The sequence below is a fragment of the Cavia porcellus genome, unplaced genomic scaffold (assembly GCF_034190915.1).
Source record: "Cavia porcellus strain 051 isolate PalLab524CR breed Dunkin Hartley unplaced genomic scaffold, mCavPor4.1 scaffold_8, whole genome shotgun sequence".
NCBI lineage: Eukaryota > Metazoa > Chordata > Mammalia > Rodentia > Caviidae > Cavia > Cavia porcellus.
This window is the reverse complement of record NW_026947491.1, coordinates 5,282,160-5,301,271: the sequence shown is the minus strand read 5'-3', so window position 1 is coordinate 5,301,271 and position 19,112 is coordinate 5,282,160. Positions and strand designations below refer to the sequence as shown.

At 51.0% G+C, this 19,112-nt stretch overlaps 1 protein-coding gene across 4 annotated transcripts in view; it reads right to left on the bottom strand.

The window, feature by feature from the left end:
- Nucleotides 1-8,274: 8,274 nt before the first annotated feature.
- LOC100716329 (TATA box-binding protein-associated factor RNA polymerase I subunit B-like) overlaps nucleotides 8,275-19,112 on the bottom strand; it is a 34,066-nt gene continuing 23,228 nt past the window's right edge. For 3 of the 4 annotated variants that reach the window (XM_063254140.1, XM_063254141.1, XM_063254142.1), the window contains 7 exons: nucleotides 16,920-17,067; nucleotides 13,879-14,056; nucleotides 13,326-13,372; nucleotides 12,067-12,157; nucleotides 9,792-9,862; nucleotides 8,916-9,225; nucleotides 8,275-8,681 (listed from right to left, as the gene is read on the bottom strand). In XM_063254140.1, the coding sequence (XP_063110210.1) occupies nucleotides 8,483-8,681; nucleotides 8,916-9,225; nucleotides 9,792-9,862; nucleotides 12,067-12,157; nucleotides 13,326-13,372; nucleotides 13,879-14,056; nucleotides 16,920-17,067 (1,044 nt within the window). In that variant the 3' untranslated portion in view covers nucleotides 8,275-8,482. The remainder of the gene's footprint in view (nucleotides 8,682-8,915; nucleotides 9,226-9,791; nucleotides 9,863-12,066; nucleotides 12,158-13,325; nucleotides 13,373-13,878; nucleotides 14,057-16,919; nucleotides 17,068-19,112) is intronic. The other variant, XM_013145559.3, reaches the window with a different exon arrangement.

The window sequence follows — 19,112 nt, the reverse complement described above, 5'->3', positions numbered from 1 at the left end:
GGTTTCCGGGGAGCCTGGTGGAGTGGGGCTTTAAGCCGGGGTGAGGCCTGGGCATCTAGGCATGGCCGGTTGGGCCCAGAACAGGAGGGGGCTCGGTGGAGGGAATCGGTCCCTGAAGGCTTTGAGAGGACTTAGGGTTGCACCCTGAGAAGGGGGTGTGGTGTGAATGGGCAGCTATGGATCTCTCTTGATTTAAAATAAGCGCCCCACCCCACCCCACCTCCGCAGCCTGTCCCGCATTTGTTATTATTTGATTTTTTTTTTTTTTTTGTCTTTTTCGTTTTTATCGGTACCAGGGATCGAACTCACGACTGCCTGCTTCCAAGGCAGGCGCTTATGCCGCTGAGCTAAATCCCCAGCCCCTATTATTTGATTTTTTGATGATGGCCATTCCTTTTGGGGCGAGATGGAATCTTGGCACAAGGATAAACTTGAGGGATTTGCAGGAAAATAGATGCACTTTGAGATCCCCAGATTAAGGGAAGTAAACCAGGCTCATACGCTTCAATAGGACATGGCTTCTCTTCTATGAAAAACCCAAAGGATAAAAAGCAAAATAAAAGGTAACCGGAAGTAGAGAAATTAGGGTGATTTTTGTTTCCTTTTGTCTTTTGGATCTTTCTCAAATGAGTAAGGGATGGAAAGAATAAAGAAAGGAAAAAAAGGAAACAGCGTTTGTGACTGGAAAGAAGACCAAGAGTTGCAAGGGGTGGGAGGAGAGGGGTAGGACAGAAAAAAAGAATTATTTTTGAGTTATGCACACACCTCCTCCTCACAATGAAGGTGATCATTTTGCAAACATGGAGTTTTAAATCACAGATTTAAAAAATAAAATAATCTGGGGCTAGGGATGTAGCTCAGGGCAGAGCGCTTTATGCACAGCACAAGGTCTGGGTTTGATCCTCAGCTTTGAAAACGGATAGACATGGGGGCTGGAGGTTTAGCTCAGCGGCATAAGCACCTGCCTTGCAAGCAGGCAGTCCTGAGTTCGATCCCCGGTACCGATAAAAAGGAAAAAGACAAAAAAAAAAAAAAAAAAGGAAAAAAGAAAACGCATAGACAAAATTCACCTGGCCATTGAGCAGTCGGGACCAAACAGGTGGCCTCTGAGGTAACAGGAGCATAAGCTCCGGATGGCCCAGTGGAGGTGGTCAGGGAAGCGGGGAATCCTGGTAGATTGCTAATTCACAAGCAGTGGGATGTGGTGAAACTGCCTGTGGTGTCTGAGTGCCCAGTGGGACTCCAAGGCTTTCAGTTGAGCAGCTGGAAGCAGTGAGTCGCCCTTTGCTGGGAGGGGTGCGGGCGACTTGGGGAGAGTGGGAGGCTTTTTGATGAGAGACAGAGGAGATGGGTCCCCTAGGTGGTTAGCTGTGAGACTGGGTCTCTGGGAGAAGTCTGGGCTGGAGCTGGACTTGGGCCAGGCTCTCTCCAGGCTACAAAGGAGGGGAGAGGGGGGGACCGGCCTGGAGCCTGGCGCCGAAACAGTGGACACTGAGAAGCAGGGGAACCCGCGGTGGAGACAGGAAGCAGAGACATGGGTCAGGAGAACCCAGAAGCATGGGAGTCAAGGCCAGTGCGCAGCGATCCACTGGCCTGTGCTGGAGACCAGGCATATGAAGGTTGCCCTGTCCAAGTCAGCTCCACCTGCCCCTTGTCCCCAGCACTATTGTTCCTGTTCCCAGGTCTGGAACCCAGGTGGCAACCATAGCTCCACTTGTCCCAACCCCTCCTGTCCTTGTCCTGCAGCCCTGGAGACAACACGGGAGCCTTGCAGCCTGCTCTTTCTTCTGATGCAGTAATTTCCTGTTTCAATTATGCTTTCAAAGTGAACTAATTTAGCCAGGCCTGGTGGGGCACGTGCCTGTCATACTAGCACTGAGGGAGGCTGAGGCAGGAGGATCATAAGTTTCACCCTACCCTGAGAACTCTGTGAAATGAGTGAGACCCTGTCTCAGAATTAAAAATAAAAAAGGGCTAGGGACAAAGCTCAGCAGAATGCTCCAGGGTTCCTGCTCCAGTGCTGCATAAAATCAAAGTAAAATATAGATTCCATGTTGCTCCATATACTCCCACAAAGCCCAGATACCTCAGGGGCTCGGTGCCCCTTCTAACCTGCCTTCAGTTTTTAAACTATGACAGAGTAGTGTTGATAGTTTTTGCTCTAATTTTTGATTCAGGGTCTCACTAGACGGCCCAAGCTGGCCTCTAACTCCTGGGCTCAGGAGATCCTCCTGCCTCAGCCTTTCAGTCTCTGGGACTCTGGCACACAGTGCTGTGTCCAGGCTGGTAGTATTTTGAAAGAAGAATTTTTGAAAGTGGCTAAGTAGCTTCCTAAGGCACAGGCTCTGCAGTAGGAAGCTAACTTGAGGCCCTTCTCATGATGAAGATGACAAGGTCCTCAGGGACCTGATCAGGGCAGGTGGCAGATCAAGTCATAGTCCGGGCTCCCTCACAGGCCTCTTCAAACATCAAGACCATCTCAAGAGAGCCCCTCTCTGCAGGTCTTGGTAGAGGAAATGGTGGTAGAGGCCAGCTGGTCCCTGCAGTGCCCATGCTTGGAGACCACTGTTGTGACAGCCTGAGTCCCAGATCCTCAGGAGCATCCAGGTCCTTCTCCATCTGCCCCGATGTCTATCCCATGAGAAGCCCCAGCACCCTGTGCCCCTGTCCTAGCATCCCCTGGATGTGTTCTGAATTCCACGTCCACTCCATCCGGCTGTCCTGGTCTGTATTTCTTCAAATGTCAAGGCCACCAGGAATGCTGGTGCGCACCTGTCATCCCAGGACTTGGGCTGAGGCAGGAGACTGCTGCACATTTGTCAGCCCAGGCTACATAATGAGCAGACCTGAACTGCACAGTGAAACCATCTCAAAAACTGTAAGATGATCACAGCAGAGCAGCCACTGTCCTGACACCCAGCCTCTGTCCCACCCAGGCCACCACGGCAATTATGTCACTGCTTTTGCAGAGGGCCAAGAAAGTCCCCATTCTGGAGCAATGGAGCAGGGGAGGAAGCAGTGCAGGGCTCTGCCCTCCCCTCCATCCCTGTCACTCAGGAGAGGCACTGAGCCTCTGAGCCCCAGGCTCCTCCTCTGTGGACTTCAGGGCAATAATACTGATGACCAAGCTTGTTGTGGTGGTCACACCTGTGATACTGGCATTCTGTTTTCCTTTTTGAGACAGGGTCTCCCTCTGTAGTCCAGGCTGGCTTTGAACTCACTATGTAGTGCAAGCTGGTCTCAAACTTTCAGTGATTCTCCTGCTTCAGCCTCCTGAGTGCTAAGCAGGGGATGACAGGTGCACACCCCCCACCTGGCTCATATGTCGAATTCCTAGTGTCCTCAGTCCCACTGTGGTGAACGTGCTTGCTGGGGAAGGCTTTGCCCTGTTCTGAGCCATCCTGCCCCTGCTGGGGATCTGGCAGGTCTCATTAGCTACCTGGGCTTTGATCCAGATGCGATCCAAGCAGCCAGGGGGCCCCGGATGGATGGCAGCAGGGAGGCTGCTGACGCTGGGCGTTGCCGACTGCTGGCACCTGGAAGGACCTAGATACCTGGCGTTCCTGTCTGATGGCTTCACCGCCATCCTCAGTCATTCTAGTAAGGGCCCTGTGGTTGCAACACAGCGCCCAGGAAACCTCAGGCCTAGGTGCTCTGTCTTGAGCCTCCCTGAGCCTTGATGCTGTGACTAAAAGGGTCAGGCATAGCCACCAGACACTGCCAGCCAAGGAGCACACCTGAGACAGGCTCATTGGCCCACATCCCCCACTGAACGCAGGCCCAGGCCACTGGTGGTCAGAGGTCTCTGGTATTCAGTGGGAAGAGCTCAGCTCACTTGCTAAGCGGACCCATGTAAAGAGGGGCTGTCACATACCCAAAGGGGACATGTCATTAACCTAGATTTTTCCAGCAATTTCCTGAAGCTCACATTTCCTTTACTTGAAACTCCGGTGTGTTGTGAACCTGGGAATCCATCCCAGAGCCTTTACACTGAGCTACATCCCCAGCCCTTCTTATTTTTTATTTGGAGTCCTTACTAAGTTGCAGAGTTACCCAAGGAGCTGGAATTTGTATCCTCCTGCCTCAGCCTCCCAGAACTCTGGGAGGATCGGCTTGCCCCTCCCTGCCCAACTACTCAAATATTTCTGCACTTTTTTTTTTCTCTGTCTTTTCTCAATCATGATATGATCAATTCCACTACTTGAGATTTTGAGTTACTCCTTTGGGGATAATTAGAAAAAAGAAGACCAAGGGTTGGGAAGGGAAAAAGGGAAAAATCCAGAGAATCTGGTGATAAGCAGCGGCAGGGCGGGGGGTGGGATCTCGGTGCCCCGGGTGGTTCCCAGGAGCAGGCGGGCAGGCGTGAGCTGCATCTGCAGCATGCGACAACCTCAACCTCGGGGAGCTCCCTGGATGTTACTTACCTGGATCCCCTTTAATCCTTCCCATCAAAGCTCCTTAAAGCCTTGTAAAACCCAGGCTTACTCTGCTCTGGGGCCAGCTCAGGGTCAGAGGGCAGGAGAGGAAGGCAGAGTAGAGCTTGGAAGGTTTCGGAGGAGCCAGGGAGGCGAGTGCCACACCAACACCCTCGTTTCCTTTGCTGACTCATTTTGTGGTACTGGGGATTGAATGCCCCGGGCCTTCACACTGAACTGCAGCCCCAGTCTCTTTTTAAACTTTTTTTTTTTTTGTCTTTTTCATTTTTATCGGTACCGGGGATCCAACTCACGACTGCCTGCTTGCAAGGCAGTGTTTATGCCGCTGAGCTAAATCCCCAGCCCCCTCTTTTTAAACTTTTGAGCAGGGTCTTGCTAAATAGTGCAGGCTGGGTGCTAACCTGTGGTCCTCCTGCCTCAGTCTTGCAGAGTTCTGAGATTACAGGTATGCAAAGCTGTGCACTTGGCCAGGCTAAAACTCATTTTTACAAACGAGAGGTAGGAATGTCCCAGATGTGCGCTTTTCTGGATTTCTCAAAAGCACTCTGATCCCTTAACCACAGTCTTCTGGCCCCCAGGCCAGGGTGTGCACGTCTGTCTGCCATCCCGTGGCTCCATCCAGACGCTGGTGTCCTGAGCAGATGTCACGTCTGATGGAGGAGGGGCTCTGAAAGGAGATGTGGGTGCTGCACATAGAAAGACACAGAGGGATGTCCCAGCACCGCCTCAGGGGACGAGCTGCCATGGCTTGCCTGAGACAGGGATGGTGGTGGTGTAGGAGCCGCACTCCAATGACCTCCCAGGCCCAGCTACTGGGCCCGTAGACAACCAGGAGCCATCAGAGGACGTGCGGCCCCAGAGTGTTATTAAAGCTATTTTTGGAAAATAACTGGCTGAGGAATGATAACTGCCTGGAGAGGAGAATGGTGTTGCAATCCCGGGGAGAGAGGTGAGAGGGCTTGAGCTGGGCAGTCACTATGTGGGCGGGAGGCGCCTGCTGAAGTGTCCAGGCAAAGACTGATGAGGGGTTGGGGTGGTGGTGGTGAGGGGGTTGGAGATTTATAGATGGGGTGATCAGGAGAAGGGTGAGGTCATCAAGGGGAGAGGCAGGGAATGCAGAAAAGGTCTGCTGCAGACGAGGGGATTGGTGAGAATTTTCTCTTGTCACAAATGCTAGTGGGGGCAGCCCAGGGTACTGAGACTTCCAGTTGCTGGCACCTGAGAGAGACAGTCTCAAAGGGCAGTGCTGTGATTTGCAGATGGGCTCTGTGGCTTCCCGGTGACCCTCGATGATCATTGGCCCCTCCAGGTCTCAGCGTCCTCCGCTGTGAAATGCACTGGCCACACTGCAGGGCCACCCAGGGGATGGCGTGAGGGGGTGGAGGATGGTGCCTCAGGCCACAGGCACCAGACTGGCGCTGGGCCTGAATCCGACCTTCACACTGAGCCTATCCCTTCCCTTTTTGTGATTTTTTGGTTTTGTTTTGAGACGGGGTCTTGCTAAGTCACTCAGGCTGCGCTTCAGCTTACAACTCTCCTGACTCAGCTTCCCAGAGCACTGCGGTTATAGGCGAGCTTCCGCCTACATTTATTATTTTTATTTTTTTAATCCTTCATGTATGCATTACATTTACTATTTATTATTTGGTGGTGCTGCGGACTGAACCTGGGGTCAAGCACGTGGCAGGCAATCGCTTTGCCACCTGCTGCAAAAATGAGCCCTAGTTTTCCTTCTGTCTAAAAAGAACTTCGATTTGATTCAAGGTGCCATCCAGAAGGCAGAGCCCTGCCCTGTGAGGCCTGCGTGGCAGCACTGCTAAGGGTGAGTGCTGTGTCTTCTGGCGTCTGTCTTCCTCATCTGCAGACCTGCTGACCGCTCCTTGGGTACAGGGATCTCCCAGAAGTCTTGGGGGCGCCCTGGGTGTGGAGCTAGGCCACAGGACCTGCACAGGTGGGCTGCACCGAATGTCAAAAGTAGGCTGTGCTGAGCCGGTCGTGGTGGCTCACACCTGTAATCCCTGCACCCTGGAAGGCTGAGGCAGGAGGATCACAAATTCAAGCCCAGCCTGCGCAATTTAGCCACACACTGTGGAGAGGGGAGGGGAGGGGAGGGGAGGGGAGGGGAGGGGAGGGGGGAGGGGGGGAGGAATGGAGAGGAATGGAAAAGAAAAGGAAAGAAGGGATAGGGACCAGGAGCTAAAAGAAAAAAGGAAGAAAAAAGGAAGAAGGAAAGAAAAGAACACACTGCAGATGCAGGAGTTGAAACCACCAGCGCTCAGGTCGCCTGGGAAGTGGCAGGTGTGGTGACGTCATGGGGCAGAGCCTTGCCCGCAGCCCTTGGGTGACACAGAGCTGGCTCGATGCAGACACCCAGGGGTCGGGGGCCGAGGGGCCAGGCGATCCTGTATGGCCGTGAATCCCACTGTGGGCCCCCAGCCTGGCAGATACCTTTCGTGGAGACTTTTTTTTGGTCCCCCCACCCAAAGGAGGGCTGTCACAGGGCTAAAAGGAGGAGGGTGTTTTTCTCCTTAACCACCCCTCCCCACAGTATTGCAGCCTGAACCCAGGCCCTTTGCATTGAGCTACATCCCAGGGCTTAACCTTGTGATTTTCCTGCCTCAGCCTCCCAAGATCACAGGGCGTGTATAAAAATATACACACATTGTTCGATGGAAAGAAACAGAAATTTAGGAAGTTGCTGCTGCTTACCTGATGTCACCCCACTCCCTTCCTTCCAGATGGTTCACATGTCCATCCGGGGAGAGGATGGAGACCCGAGGTCACTTGGGGCAGGTCTGGGTCGGGCCTCTGCCACTGAACTGAATCTCAGAAGGTAATTAATAAGGATGCAGGTGGGGAAAAAGGTCACCGCATTAAGTGGTATTCAACTTTGGGATTCCTCCTGGAGCCTGCATCACCCCGTCCAACCCAAACAGCCATAAAAACCAGATTAATTGTTTAGAAGGGCAAAAGGCCAAGTGAGCTGAAATAGCAGGTTCTCCATTTATGAAGTCAACAAAACCATCTTTGTGTGCGCTTCCTGGAGCACCGCGTTCACCGCAGTGGCTCTGTGCGTGACCCCGCTGCAGGGGCCCCGGATGGGCTGGGCACAGGGCGCCCCTCATGCACGTGCTCAGCTTGCAATCGAACAGGCCTGCTAGGTCCAAAACTGCCAGTTGCTTAGGCAATATAGAATCACACACAGTTAACCTCCTGCAGTACAGACACTCCATGGACTGTGCTACAGCCACTTTCCATACAGACATGCATATACATATATACTTTTTTTTTGGTGTTTCAGACAGTGGCTCACTACACAGCCCAGGCTGGCTTTGAACTTGCAGCAACCCTCCTGCCTCAGCCTCCTCATCTCCTCGAAGTGATGGGTCTTTCTGTGCAAAGGCTGGGTGGATTTAACACTGCTCTTTTCTTCTAGGTGGCTCTCTCAGGTAACAAAGGCACCTTACCAGTGAGCTCACTGCCTCTGGTTGCCAGATGCCAGGAGGCAGGTCCTGGAGCTGCCCTCCTCCACTCTGGCTTTAGAAGCGTCTGCAGCTGGCTGTGGTGGCGCATTCCTAGAATCCCAGTCCTTGGGAGGCTGAGGCAGGAGGATTGCTACTTTACAGAGTGAGATCTGTTTCAAAAACAACAAAAAACCAAAGTCAACACCAAAATCACAATGAATGCAGCTGAGTATGGTGCAGTCTGTCTGTGATTTCAGCATTCACGAGGCTAAGGCAGAAGGCTTGCCACAAATTCAAGGCCAGCCTGAATTACCCAGTGAGACCCTGTCTCAAAACACCAAAACCGAAATCCAAATAAATACAGCAAATAAAAATTTCTGGATTTACATAATTTATTGTTTTAACTTTTTCAAAGAACATACATCACTTAAAAAAATAAATGCAAAGTTTGCTCATTTTGTAATACACATATTTACAAGCTTGTTCCATCTCTACATGTGGTAAAATTATATTTTCCACAATTCCACATTACTGTCACTTGCAAAATATTTTTCCAACAAAGTCTCCATTTTCGTTGGTCCACTATCTTCTTCCTTTCCTGGATCTTGGGTTCTTTTTGGCTTCATTGTATTTCTTTTTAAAAAGCTTTTTTTCAATTAGGCTCACTTCGTCGTGGAGGAGGGCAGCCTTTACTCGCAGCAGGAAGGCGAAGAGGTTTAGTAGAAACTGATAGCTCAGGGAGAAATTGGACTCTTCGTAGGTGGTCACGTGTTTGCAGTAGCTGGGAGAGAAGGGCAGGGAGTGGGTTACCTTCCTGCCGTAACTCAGAAATGTGCTGGGCGTGGTGTGGAGGGCACATCTGTGGTCCTAGCACTCGGGAGGCCAAGGCGGGAGGATCACTGCTAGTTCAAGGCCAGTATGGGTCACATGGAGAGACCCTAACTCAAACCCAAACCCACCACAGATCGAAACGACTGCCCTCGACTATAGCCCTGAGCTCTGAAGCATCACCTACCTTCTGCAGAATTTCTGGGTGCTCAGCCAGTATAAGGAGTTCTTGGTCACCAGTGCCTGGCCTTTTTTTAGCAGGACACCCCCAAGACTGTGGCTGTGGAAACAGGGCCGGCCGGGGTCGCCTTCGGCCCAGCTGAGCTGGAAACTCGCAGCGCTTTTCTTCATCACGGTTGGGGCTGGATCCAGCAGGGTGCTGAACTGCTTCTGCAGATTAACCACCACTTCTGGAGATGCAAGGAAAAGGGAGGTGTGACGCACGCACACAAGCAGTGCCACGTTACACGCCAGTCTGGTGCGCCGGCTTCCTGGTTCTGAGAGAACATTTCACAGCAGAGAATGAGGGTGGCACTGGGCAAGACAGAAACTGGATAAAGGGCAAAGAACCACGTAAGAAAACACCATTACAAATGGCAAATTTGAGGTATAGTTTATCCAGATTTAAAGAGAGCTGAGAATGGTATGCATGTCTGTCATGCCAGCACTCTGAGAGGCTGAGGCAGGAGGATCACAGGTTTGAGACCACCTTGGGCAACTTCATAAGATCGTGTCTCGAAATAAAATAATCTTTAAGAAAAGGCTCATAGTGAAAGCCCTGAACTTGACCTCCAGAACTGAAAAAAAGTGCAATCTGGAGTGAGAGTCTCGCAACAGTTCACATAGCCGAGGTCTGGCATCTTAGATTGTGCTGCTGTGAACTATGCAGTGGCTAAGGGCACAGAGCCTGAGAACTCTCGCAGCGGCCGAGGTTCTCTGGGGAACTCTCCATCTCGGACGTTTCCAGGAAGCATGCACTTGCCCTGGGCCCTCAAGTGTCAAGCCATCTTCGTGGCAGCTCCACAGCATCCCCACCACCCGGTTATCTGGAAGCCCGACTCACCCCTCCTCTTGTAGGCCACAGGCTTGTCAATGTGGGAGTGGTAGAGTGGCTTTTCGCTCTTCCACATGTACCTGTGCAAGGCAGAGGACAGCTGGGGTGGGAGGCTAGGAGCTCCTGGCACACTCAACACAGTGCCAGAGGCGGGGTCCAGCCCCGGCACAGTGGACGGTGCGAGTGTGCTGATCATACAGAACTGAGTAAAGGGCGGCGGGGCGTGCTGGTGCCCCCACCCCAGTGTTCAGGAAGCTGAGGCAGGAGGAGCTCCCTCCACAGCACCTCCCTGTGGCTTCTGCTCAAAGTGAAGTAGCTAGAGTGACAGCTGTCCTTTGCTGCCTCTGCCCTCACCGAGGGCCAAGTCCTGGCACCTCCGGTTGGGTTCCTGCTGGACACGGCTGGCTGGGGACAGTTGCTGGCATGGGGAGGGTGGGATGGGACACTGGACTAACCGGGCCTGCAGGGTCCCCTACAGGGCAGAGACTAAGAGTTGCTGCAATCCTTCGGGTTGCCGGTGAGCAGCCCTGCAGGCCTGAAGGGAGACACACAGACCACAGTGTCCTGGCCTAGTGCCACTGCAGGCTGCCTCCTGGATGCTGTGGTCTGCAAATATGGTGACAATGATGGTGTTCTTTTTTTAAGGAGGAAGAAGATTTTTTGAGATGGTCTTGGTGTGTTGCTCAGGCTGGCCCTGAATTCACTATGTAGCCCAAGCTGACCTCAAACTCACAGGAATTCTCCTGCCTCAGCCTCCCAAGTGCAGTGCCCATGTCTGGCCATAGAGCTGACCTGTATCTCATTCCCACGCCTTCTGAGCTCCACAGGTGTCTCAGAACCTGTGGGCACAACTACAGCTGCCTTTGTGCCCCCAGGGCCTCTTTTGATTTTGAGATGCTGTGACGACAGGAAAGAGTGCTGAGTTGGAGAACCCGGCCCTGCCACTTCCCAGGGAAAGCTGAGTGCCAAACAAAGGTTTGAGAAGGCAGAGGCAGGCCAGTCTCCTCTGGGCCCCCATGTGGGCAGGGAGTGGCAGCTTGCAGAGACTCATGTCAGTGTGTGGTCACAAGTGGATGAAGATACAACCAGGTGCAGAGCTGCACGAGGAATAATAATAACAGTAATATAATTACTAATATTATTCCCTACAGCCTAGATAACCATTGAACAAACGAACCTATCTGTGGATTTTCCAGAAAAGCTGACAGGGAATCGGAAGTCAAAAATATTTACCTCTGGTAACCTACAATGAATAGTAGTAATAGTAGTGCTCCTTTTTAATGCTTGGAAAGAAAATATGCGTAATAGTAGACATTTAGTAATCTTATGATGGCCAGTGACTGCTGTAGTCAATTTAGAATTGGGATTTTTCTTAAGGATTTGAAAAATAATCAAGTCAGTATCATCAGGACTATGAGAGACAGAGAAAGATGGAGGGAGAGAAAGGTCCCCCCACGAGACAAGGTCTGGCTATGCAGTTCAGGCTGGCCTCGGACTCACTATGTGGCCCAGGTCCTCCTGCCTCAGCCTCCTGAGTGCTGGGAGTCCATTTGGTCTCCACGCCCTGACCTTGTGCACCCACACATGCTTCTCTGTCCCTGCAAGTGACTGGAAGGGAAGTAGAGCCACACTGAGGGGTGCCCTCAGTCTCTGCTTGGCTCTCAGGGGCTGCCCCATACTCGGGCTATCTCGTGGCCCTTGGGAGCTGCTGTGGCTCCAGCAGGGGTGAACAAGGCCATACTCAGTGGCCCGATGATCTTTTGTGGACGAGAGCTCCCCATGCTTGGGTGAGCAGTGCAGAGTGGATGGCCCTCGTATGACCTTGATGTGCGCATGACTTTGGGGGACAGGGCTATGCTTCCTGCATGGCTGCACTGTTCTGTATCCGCAGGTGGAATGCCTGGGCTTTGGGCTCGTTTCACCACTCATGGAACACACTGCACTGTGAGTTTTCCCCTTGCAGGTTAGGCTGGCCTGGAATTGGTGGGCTATCGCTCTACCTCGTCCAGCCTATGTGGTGCCCTGGGTTCTAGATCCAGCACCCACAGGGAAAAGCTCACCTGAGGGTGAACTTGTCTGAGACTAAAAGTCCCAGCACTGATGAGTCTGTGCTGATGGAACTTCTGCTCTGGGAGGCTGAGGCAGGAAGGTCACCAGTTCAAGCCCTGCCCGGGCAGCTTAGTGAGACCTTGTCTCAGAAATAAAAAACAAGAGGGGCTGGGGGTGCAGCTCAGGGGTGGGTGCCCTGGTGGTCCCTAACGTCTCTGAAGCAGCGACAACGTACTTGGCGCGTGCGTCCTCCCACTTCCGCCTCTGCTCCTCCAGTGTCCTCTTCATGACGTGGTACCACTTCCTGAAACTGAACCATGGCTTCCCTGCAAGAAACAGGCCACGAAGACATGGGGGAACCGAACTGTGCAACAGTGAGACAGTGAGACAGGGCTTCTGGGACCTTGGTCCAGGCGGAGTGGAACATTTCCACAATGGCGCCTGAGGTCGTCACCTCCCCGGTCTGCCTCTCCAGACAACAATGACAGGGTCTGCTGCCGCAGTGCCACTGGGCCGCCACCTTTCCCCAAACCCAGCGCCACATGCCGGCCCACGCAGACCGAGGGATAGTGAGTGACACCCATGTGAAGCCGGCTTAGCTGGCACTGGGTGTTCGGACCCTGTCCCGCCCTGCCAGGCTCCCCCATAGCTGTGCGGAGCTCGGGAAGGCAGCATGACAAGGCCTGCAGGGACCAAGGGGACGGTTCCCCAATGAAGACGTCTCTTTCGACTCTGCACAGAGGTGTCACCTGCACCATCTGGCCTGGGGGCCCATTCAGTGCCCAGGTGTGACCTCTCAGCAGCCGGGAATGTCAGAGAGAGGGTGGCAGACGACAGTGCAGGGACCACGGCCCAGCCTGCGGGGGGCACAGCATCCCAAGGTCTAAAGGGAGAGGTCAAGTATCAGTCCGCTCGGCCTGTGATCGGGCCTTGGGGAAGCAGCCAGAACTGCTGTGGGCCCCAATACACCTGGATGCTCAGAGCAGCGGTCAGAGGCCAATCATTGCCTTGCACAGGCTCTGGGAAGACAAAGCGACCGCTCCTCAGCCTCCTGCGCTAATTAGAACAGGAGGACAGTGGGTCTGAGTTTAAGAACTCAAGTATCAACCAGGTGTGGTGGTGCATACCCATCATCCCAGCACTGGGAAGGCTGAGGCAGGAGGATCGCTACTATTCACCACTTCACTGAGAAGAAAAGGCAGAGGGACCAGCATGAGCCAAGACTGAGGCTCAGGACATCGTGGTGGCCTTGGCCAGCGGGCAGAATGGGCACTCGGAGTGGCCACGCACTCTGCACGGCAGGAGCCGCTGGTAGTCTGGCAGCTGCCACCTGGTAGGGGGTAAGCTGAAATGTATCCTTGGACAGGTGTGGCATGTGCATGCAGACGTGTGCCTGTGTGTGGATGTATTATTCCAGTTCCCGCCCTGTGTTTACTGCATCTTTGATACATCATTTATGATCACTCTGAGTTTGACACACAGAAAAGTCAGTACCTGTTTTGTTCTTTTCATTGTTGACTTCAGCGAGATCAGACAAAGACCTAGGGATAACAATAATCGAATTGATTTATTTAGAAATCACACATGTGATGGTACATTTTGTTTTTTTATTTATCTATTTTTTTGAGACAGAGTCTCCATTTGTGGTCTAGGCTGGCCTTGAACCTGTGGCCACGCTCCTGCCTCCGCCTCTGGAGTGCTGGATTACAGGTGTGCACCACCTGGTACAGCTAAGAGTTACATTTGGAATTCTTTGGATAGAAAAGTATCAAATAGTATTTGAAACATTGAATTTTCCTGGAGAAACAATCACTGAGGCTAGGAGGAAACACTAGGAAAACCACTCTGGCCAGCCACCCCTGTCCTCCCAGCACTAGGGGGGCTGAGGCAGGAGGACTGCTGTGAGCTGGGGGTCACTCTGGGTTACACGGTGAGTTCAAGGCTGGCCTGAATGGCACAGTGAGATCCTGCCTCAAAACAAACAAAAAGCAGACGTGTGCTCAGAACGGATCAAGTGTCACTTGCCATCCAATGGAAATACTCTCACCACTCTACGCTGTCGTCCAGTAGGAAGAGCAGCTTTAAGACCACCACGATGAGAGCCACAGCCAGCACGTCATACTTCACAGTTGTGGCAGCTTTCGCGATGGGGTCAAAGGTCAGGGAGTCCACCTCTCCCCAGCCGGTCATCTCTGTCACCTGGCGGATTAATCCGTGCATTTCATCTGTTGAAGAGCAAAATGGTCAAATGTGAAGTGCTTTTTTTCCTTCGGAATTAAATTCTTTGGCAAACTACAGCACAGCAACATGTGTACCCACAAGACGTGAGGCCACACGAGAGAGACAGGAGAGATACACACACGAAGGGCACACACCTGAAACCCCAGCTGCTCAGAAAGCTGAGGCAGGACAACCCCAAATTCAAGGCCAGCCTGGGCAACCCAGTGAGAGTGTCTCAAAAATTTAAAGTGGGGCATGGGGGATATAGCTCTGCAAGCCTTGGGTACAATCTTTAGTTCTGGGAAATAAGACATGATGCTCTGCTAAGGCCGTAGAACCTGAAGAAATGTAAAGGCCAAGTCTCACCAAGGCCGCCATCACTGTCTGCAGTGGCCCCTGGTTCGAAATAGCCACTTTTTTTTCTTTTGAGACAGGGTTTCACTATCTTACTATGGAGCCCAGGCTGGCCTGGAACTAGCAGCGATCCTCCTGCCTCAGCCTCCTGAGTGCTGGGATTACAGGCATGCACTACCACACCTGGCTGCAACAGCCACTTTCATGTTTCAGGATATCTACTTCTAATTTCATGTAGTTATAGTCACGTTGTTGCTGTTGTTCTTGGTACTAGGAATTGAACATAGGACCTTGCGCTCGCAGGCAGGCATTGTACCGCTGGGTTATATCCCTGGCTCAGTCATGTTATTTTGTAATCTGGCTTGTTTCACTTTTTTTCATAACACAAGTTTTCAATCCTTTTATTAACTTCATAAACAGTATCTTAAGAGCTACACAGTATAGGTGGGCATGGTGGTTCACAACTATAATCCTATCACTGTGGGAAGCTGAGGCAGGATTGTAAATTTGAGGCCATCATGGGCAAATCAACGAGCCCTTAACTCAAAATAAAAAAATAAACTGGGCATGGTGGCACATGTTTGTGATTCTAGCACTCGGGAGGCTGAGGCAGGAGGATCACCTTGAGTTTGAGGGCTGGTTGAGCTACACAGCAAGACTCTGCCTTAAAAAAAGAAAGAAAAAAAAAACCAACAAAAAATAAAAGAAGGAAAAAAGAAGACAGAAGTAAATAAAGCAAATACAGAAAAATAAAAAGGGCCTGGGGATGTGGCTCATTGTGAGGCCCTGGATTCAATCCTCAGTCTCCCCCTCCCCCACAGAGATAAATAAAAAACAATGCAGGGCAGTAATTCTAATCTATCACCCCATGAAAATACAGAAAAAGGTCTCCAAATTCTGAAATCTTTTTTTTTTTTTCCTCCCACAAGTCCAACTGCATAATTCTGAAATTTTTTTTTTTTCGTCTTTTTCCTTTTTATCGGTACCGGGGATTGAACTCACAACTGCCTGCTTGCAAGGCAGGCTCTTATGCCACTAAGCTAAAGCCCCAGCCCCAATTCTGAAATCTTGATTCAGTAGTGGCTTCAGAAATCTCAGCACGGATATACACTCCTAAGCTTTATAAAGTATACATTTAAAACTTTCACTTATTTTTGTTACTGTTTGTAAAAACCTTCTGCTCATATTTGTACATATATCGCCACATTTGCTCTTTACTTTTATAGTTATTGTATACTTTTGCATATTACTTTTTCACATCTGTATTCCTACTTAAAATATATTCAAGGGAAGCATGGAGGTATAGGCTTGGAGTCCCAGCTACTGCAGACGCTGAGGCAGGAGGATCGCTTGGGCCCAAGAGTTCCTGTGTAGCATACCAAGCCCCTGCCTCACAAAATAATAATGAAAAATACGATAAGCTACTTTTTTGATGCCGCTTCAGTCGCGATGTCATCACAGCATGTTTGTATTTTCCCTTAAGAATAAGACTCCGCCAGTCTCACATTTCCAGTCTAGCAAGAAACTCGGGCAGATGCCAGCAGCATGACTGTCCTGCCACACCGGGGTGGGCAGAGGGATGGGCGGAGTGAGGCTTCCCCACAGCCTGGCTCGCTGAGGGCGCACCAGGAAGGGAGGAGGTTTCCATCTCTTTTCCTTTGGGGACTGCAAGTGGCAGGGTCTCAAGGGCCAAGAGCCGGAGGGTCACTTCTGGGATTCACTCAAACCAGGATTGGTCACACAGTCGCCATACTTCACACACTGCTACTCTTTACCAAGCTAGGTGTTAGCAACACTGCGATGCTGCTGCTCTGCGCACGCTCTGCAAATGTGCTGAAAAAAACCAACCTTCCCTCAAGCAGAAATCTCCTATGCCAAGGTAGAACTCTATTCCTCAGCAATGTCCCTGGAAGTGTTTCTCCCTATGTAGCCCAGGCTGGCCTTGAACTCATGGAGATCCTCCTGCCCCCGCCTCCTGGGTGCTGGGATGGCAGGCGCGTGCCAGTATACCTGGCATTTGGGCACTGTAATGGCCTCAATTTTTTTTTTCCTTTTGGTTTTTTTTTTTTTTTTTTTTTTTTTTTTTTTTGTCTTTTTCCTTTTTATTGGTACCGGGGATCAAACTCACGACTACCTGCTTGCAAGGCAGGCGCTTATGCCGCTGAGCTAAATCCCCAGCCCCCTTTTGGTCTTTTTGAGACAGGGTCTCACTATGCAGTTCAGGCTGGCCTTGAGCTCACTTTGTAACTCAGGCTGGTCTTGAACTCGAAATGATCCCTTTGCCTCAGCCTCCAGAGTGCTGGGATTACAGGTGTGAGCCACCACACCCCGAAATGGCCTCAATTTTGAAAGGCCTGAATCCTTTTCAGAAAGGATTTTGAAATGGGGAAAAAAAATAAGAAAAGAGAAAGGCAGCTTCATGGTGTATGCAGCGTTTCTGGGGGCGCTGGCGGCCTGGAACAGGGAAAAGCTCCTGTACCCTGCTGCCCTGCACCAAGCCGCCTGCACACTCACCAGGGAGGTTGGCTTCCATCAGGTATTTCACACACAGGATGTTGGGGTGCAGGAAGCAGTCCTTAGTGATGTCCGGAAAACGGGGCAAATCTAAGAACGTGGCGATTTCAACAGTGTATTTATAGATTTCCTCATAGTCCGGCCAAGACTGAAATCAAAAGAGGAGAATGGAGTAGTTTTGATTTTAACATCATATGTTACTGAATAATCTTTGGAATGTGGAGGAATATGGAGAAGGAAATACCCATAAATCTTTACTATGCTAACTCAGCAATATTTTTCTTTTTTTAGGAGGCAGGATCTCACTATGTAGCCTAAGTCAGCTTTGAGCTTGGAGTGATCTTCCTGCCTCAGCCTCCTGAGTGCTGGGATTACAGGCTGCACCACCACACCTGGCTTGATTTGTTGATTTTATTTTTTATTTTTATTTTTTTTTGTCTTTTTCATTTTTATCGGTACCAGGGACCGAACTCACGACTGCCTGCTTGCAAGGCAGGTGCTTATGTCGCTGAGCTAAATCCCCAGCCCTAGATTTGTTGATTTTAAAAAGCTATAATACTAAATCAAAAAAAGGCACTAAAATTGCTTGTCTCTGAAAGTCCTGCTGGCTATAGCCATGATGAGGATGAAAGCGTCATTCTTGCTCTAAGAAGCCAGATGAGGAATTGAGCTGAGACCTGAGAGTCACAGTGACGTCTACATGGCTGACTCACCCAGCCTGCTCACCTCCTCCTCCTGCACCTTTCTGCAATCTTCAAACACACGCTCACAAGCGCAGCCCTCTGGGATGCAACATTTGCGTGCTTCTACATGAGATTAGATTGCACTCCACGTCTAGTAGCTGAAAATCCATACCCAATTTCCCACAAAACTCCTTCACAGAAGATTCTCATGTAAGTTCAGAAAAATCTGTTTTTTTCCTCATAAATATTAATAAATTCTGTCCAGTACCTTAAGCCTGCCTCTGCTGTGTTTTGCCCACGTGACTTCTATTTCTGCAACTTCTGAACATTCCTCATGTCTGTGCTGTGTGTAATCAGCTGCTTTGCCCACCCACTCGCATGAAATGATTAAGTGGAAGGTCCGCTCCACCCAGGCACTCTGGGAAGTGGGGGGAGACCAAGATGAATGACACAGAACCCTCGAGGAGCTCACGGTCCAGAGGGAGGTAAGTGTGCAAAGCAGCTGGTGTGTGACAGAGGACACTGTCAGGAGCCATGAGTGAAGTACAAGGCTGGCCCTTGGGCTCTCAGGAGAGCTGTCACGGGAGGACCTGTCAGCGCCTGATCCTGACCACAGCGCTCTGCGAATCTGTTGTAGGATGTAAGTCCTCCTAGCGCTGCTGGTAAGAGCCCCCTGCAGGAAGCTTCCAAAATGTGCAGCAAGGACAGGAGAGATACACACAGGCTGACACACAAGATGTGACTGCAAAATAAACAGAACTGTGTGTTTAAATTTAAAAAAGGTATTGCAGTAAGACACATCACCAGGATTCCCCTCAAACTCCTCCTCTGTTCCAATATACTCATCCCATCATCCTTGCTGTTTCCTGCAGCAACCCTGGAGTCCTCTTTCCTGAGGGTCTCTAGCTGTGCTGTCCTGGATAGATTCAAAACACCCCCCTTTCCCAGTCATTGTGACTTTGGGGAACAGCTAGAAGTTGCACAGTGCCAGATTCAGTGACTGAGGTGGATGAGAAGATAATGTCTTGTTTTTCCGAGCTGCCTTCTGTTGGACGGCACTGAGCAGCACCATTCACTGCAGGTTTGATCCCACCTGGTAGAGACCCTCAGGAAAGAGGACTCCAGAGCTGCTTCGGAAAGTGGCGAGGACAATGGGACGAGTGTGTGCAAAGTAAGGGGAGGATGCTGATGGGGATTCATGGCAGTGTTTTTCACTGTAACACATTCATGAAGAAGCTTGTAAACACTCATCATACTTGGGATCACAAACAGTGTGAATTCTCAAAACAGTGTTCCAAGCCCAATGTGAAAAAAAAAATACCTCCACTTGGATAAAGTAGGAAGCTCGCAGCCTGGCCCTGCTCTTGTCCTGTCAGAAGTCAGGACTGGACCACCCTAGGGTGAGGCAGCATAGGGCACAACAGCTGCCCAGCGGGAGGCACCACAGTGTTTCTGGGTCCTGAACCTTCACCACACTGTGTACCTTTATGAGATGAAGATTTCCCCAGAT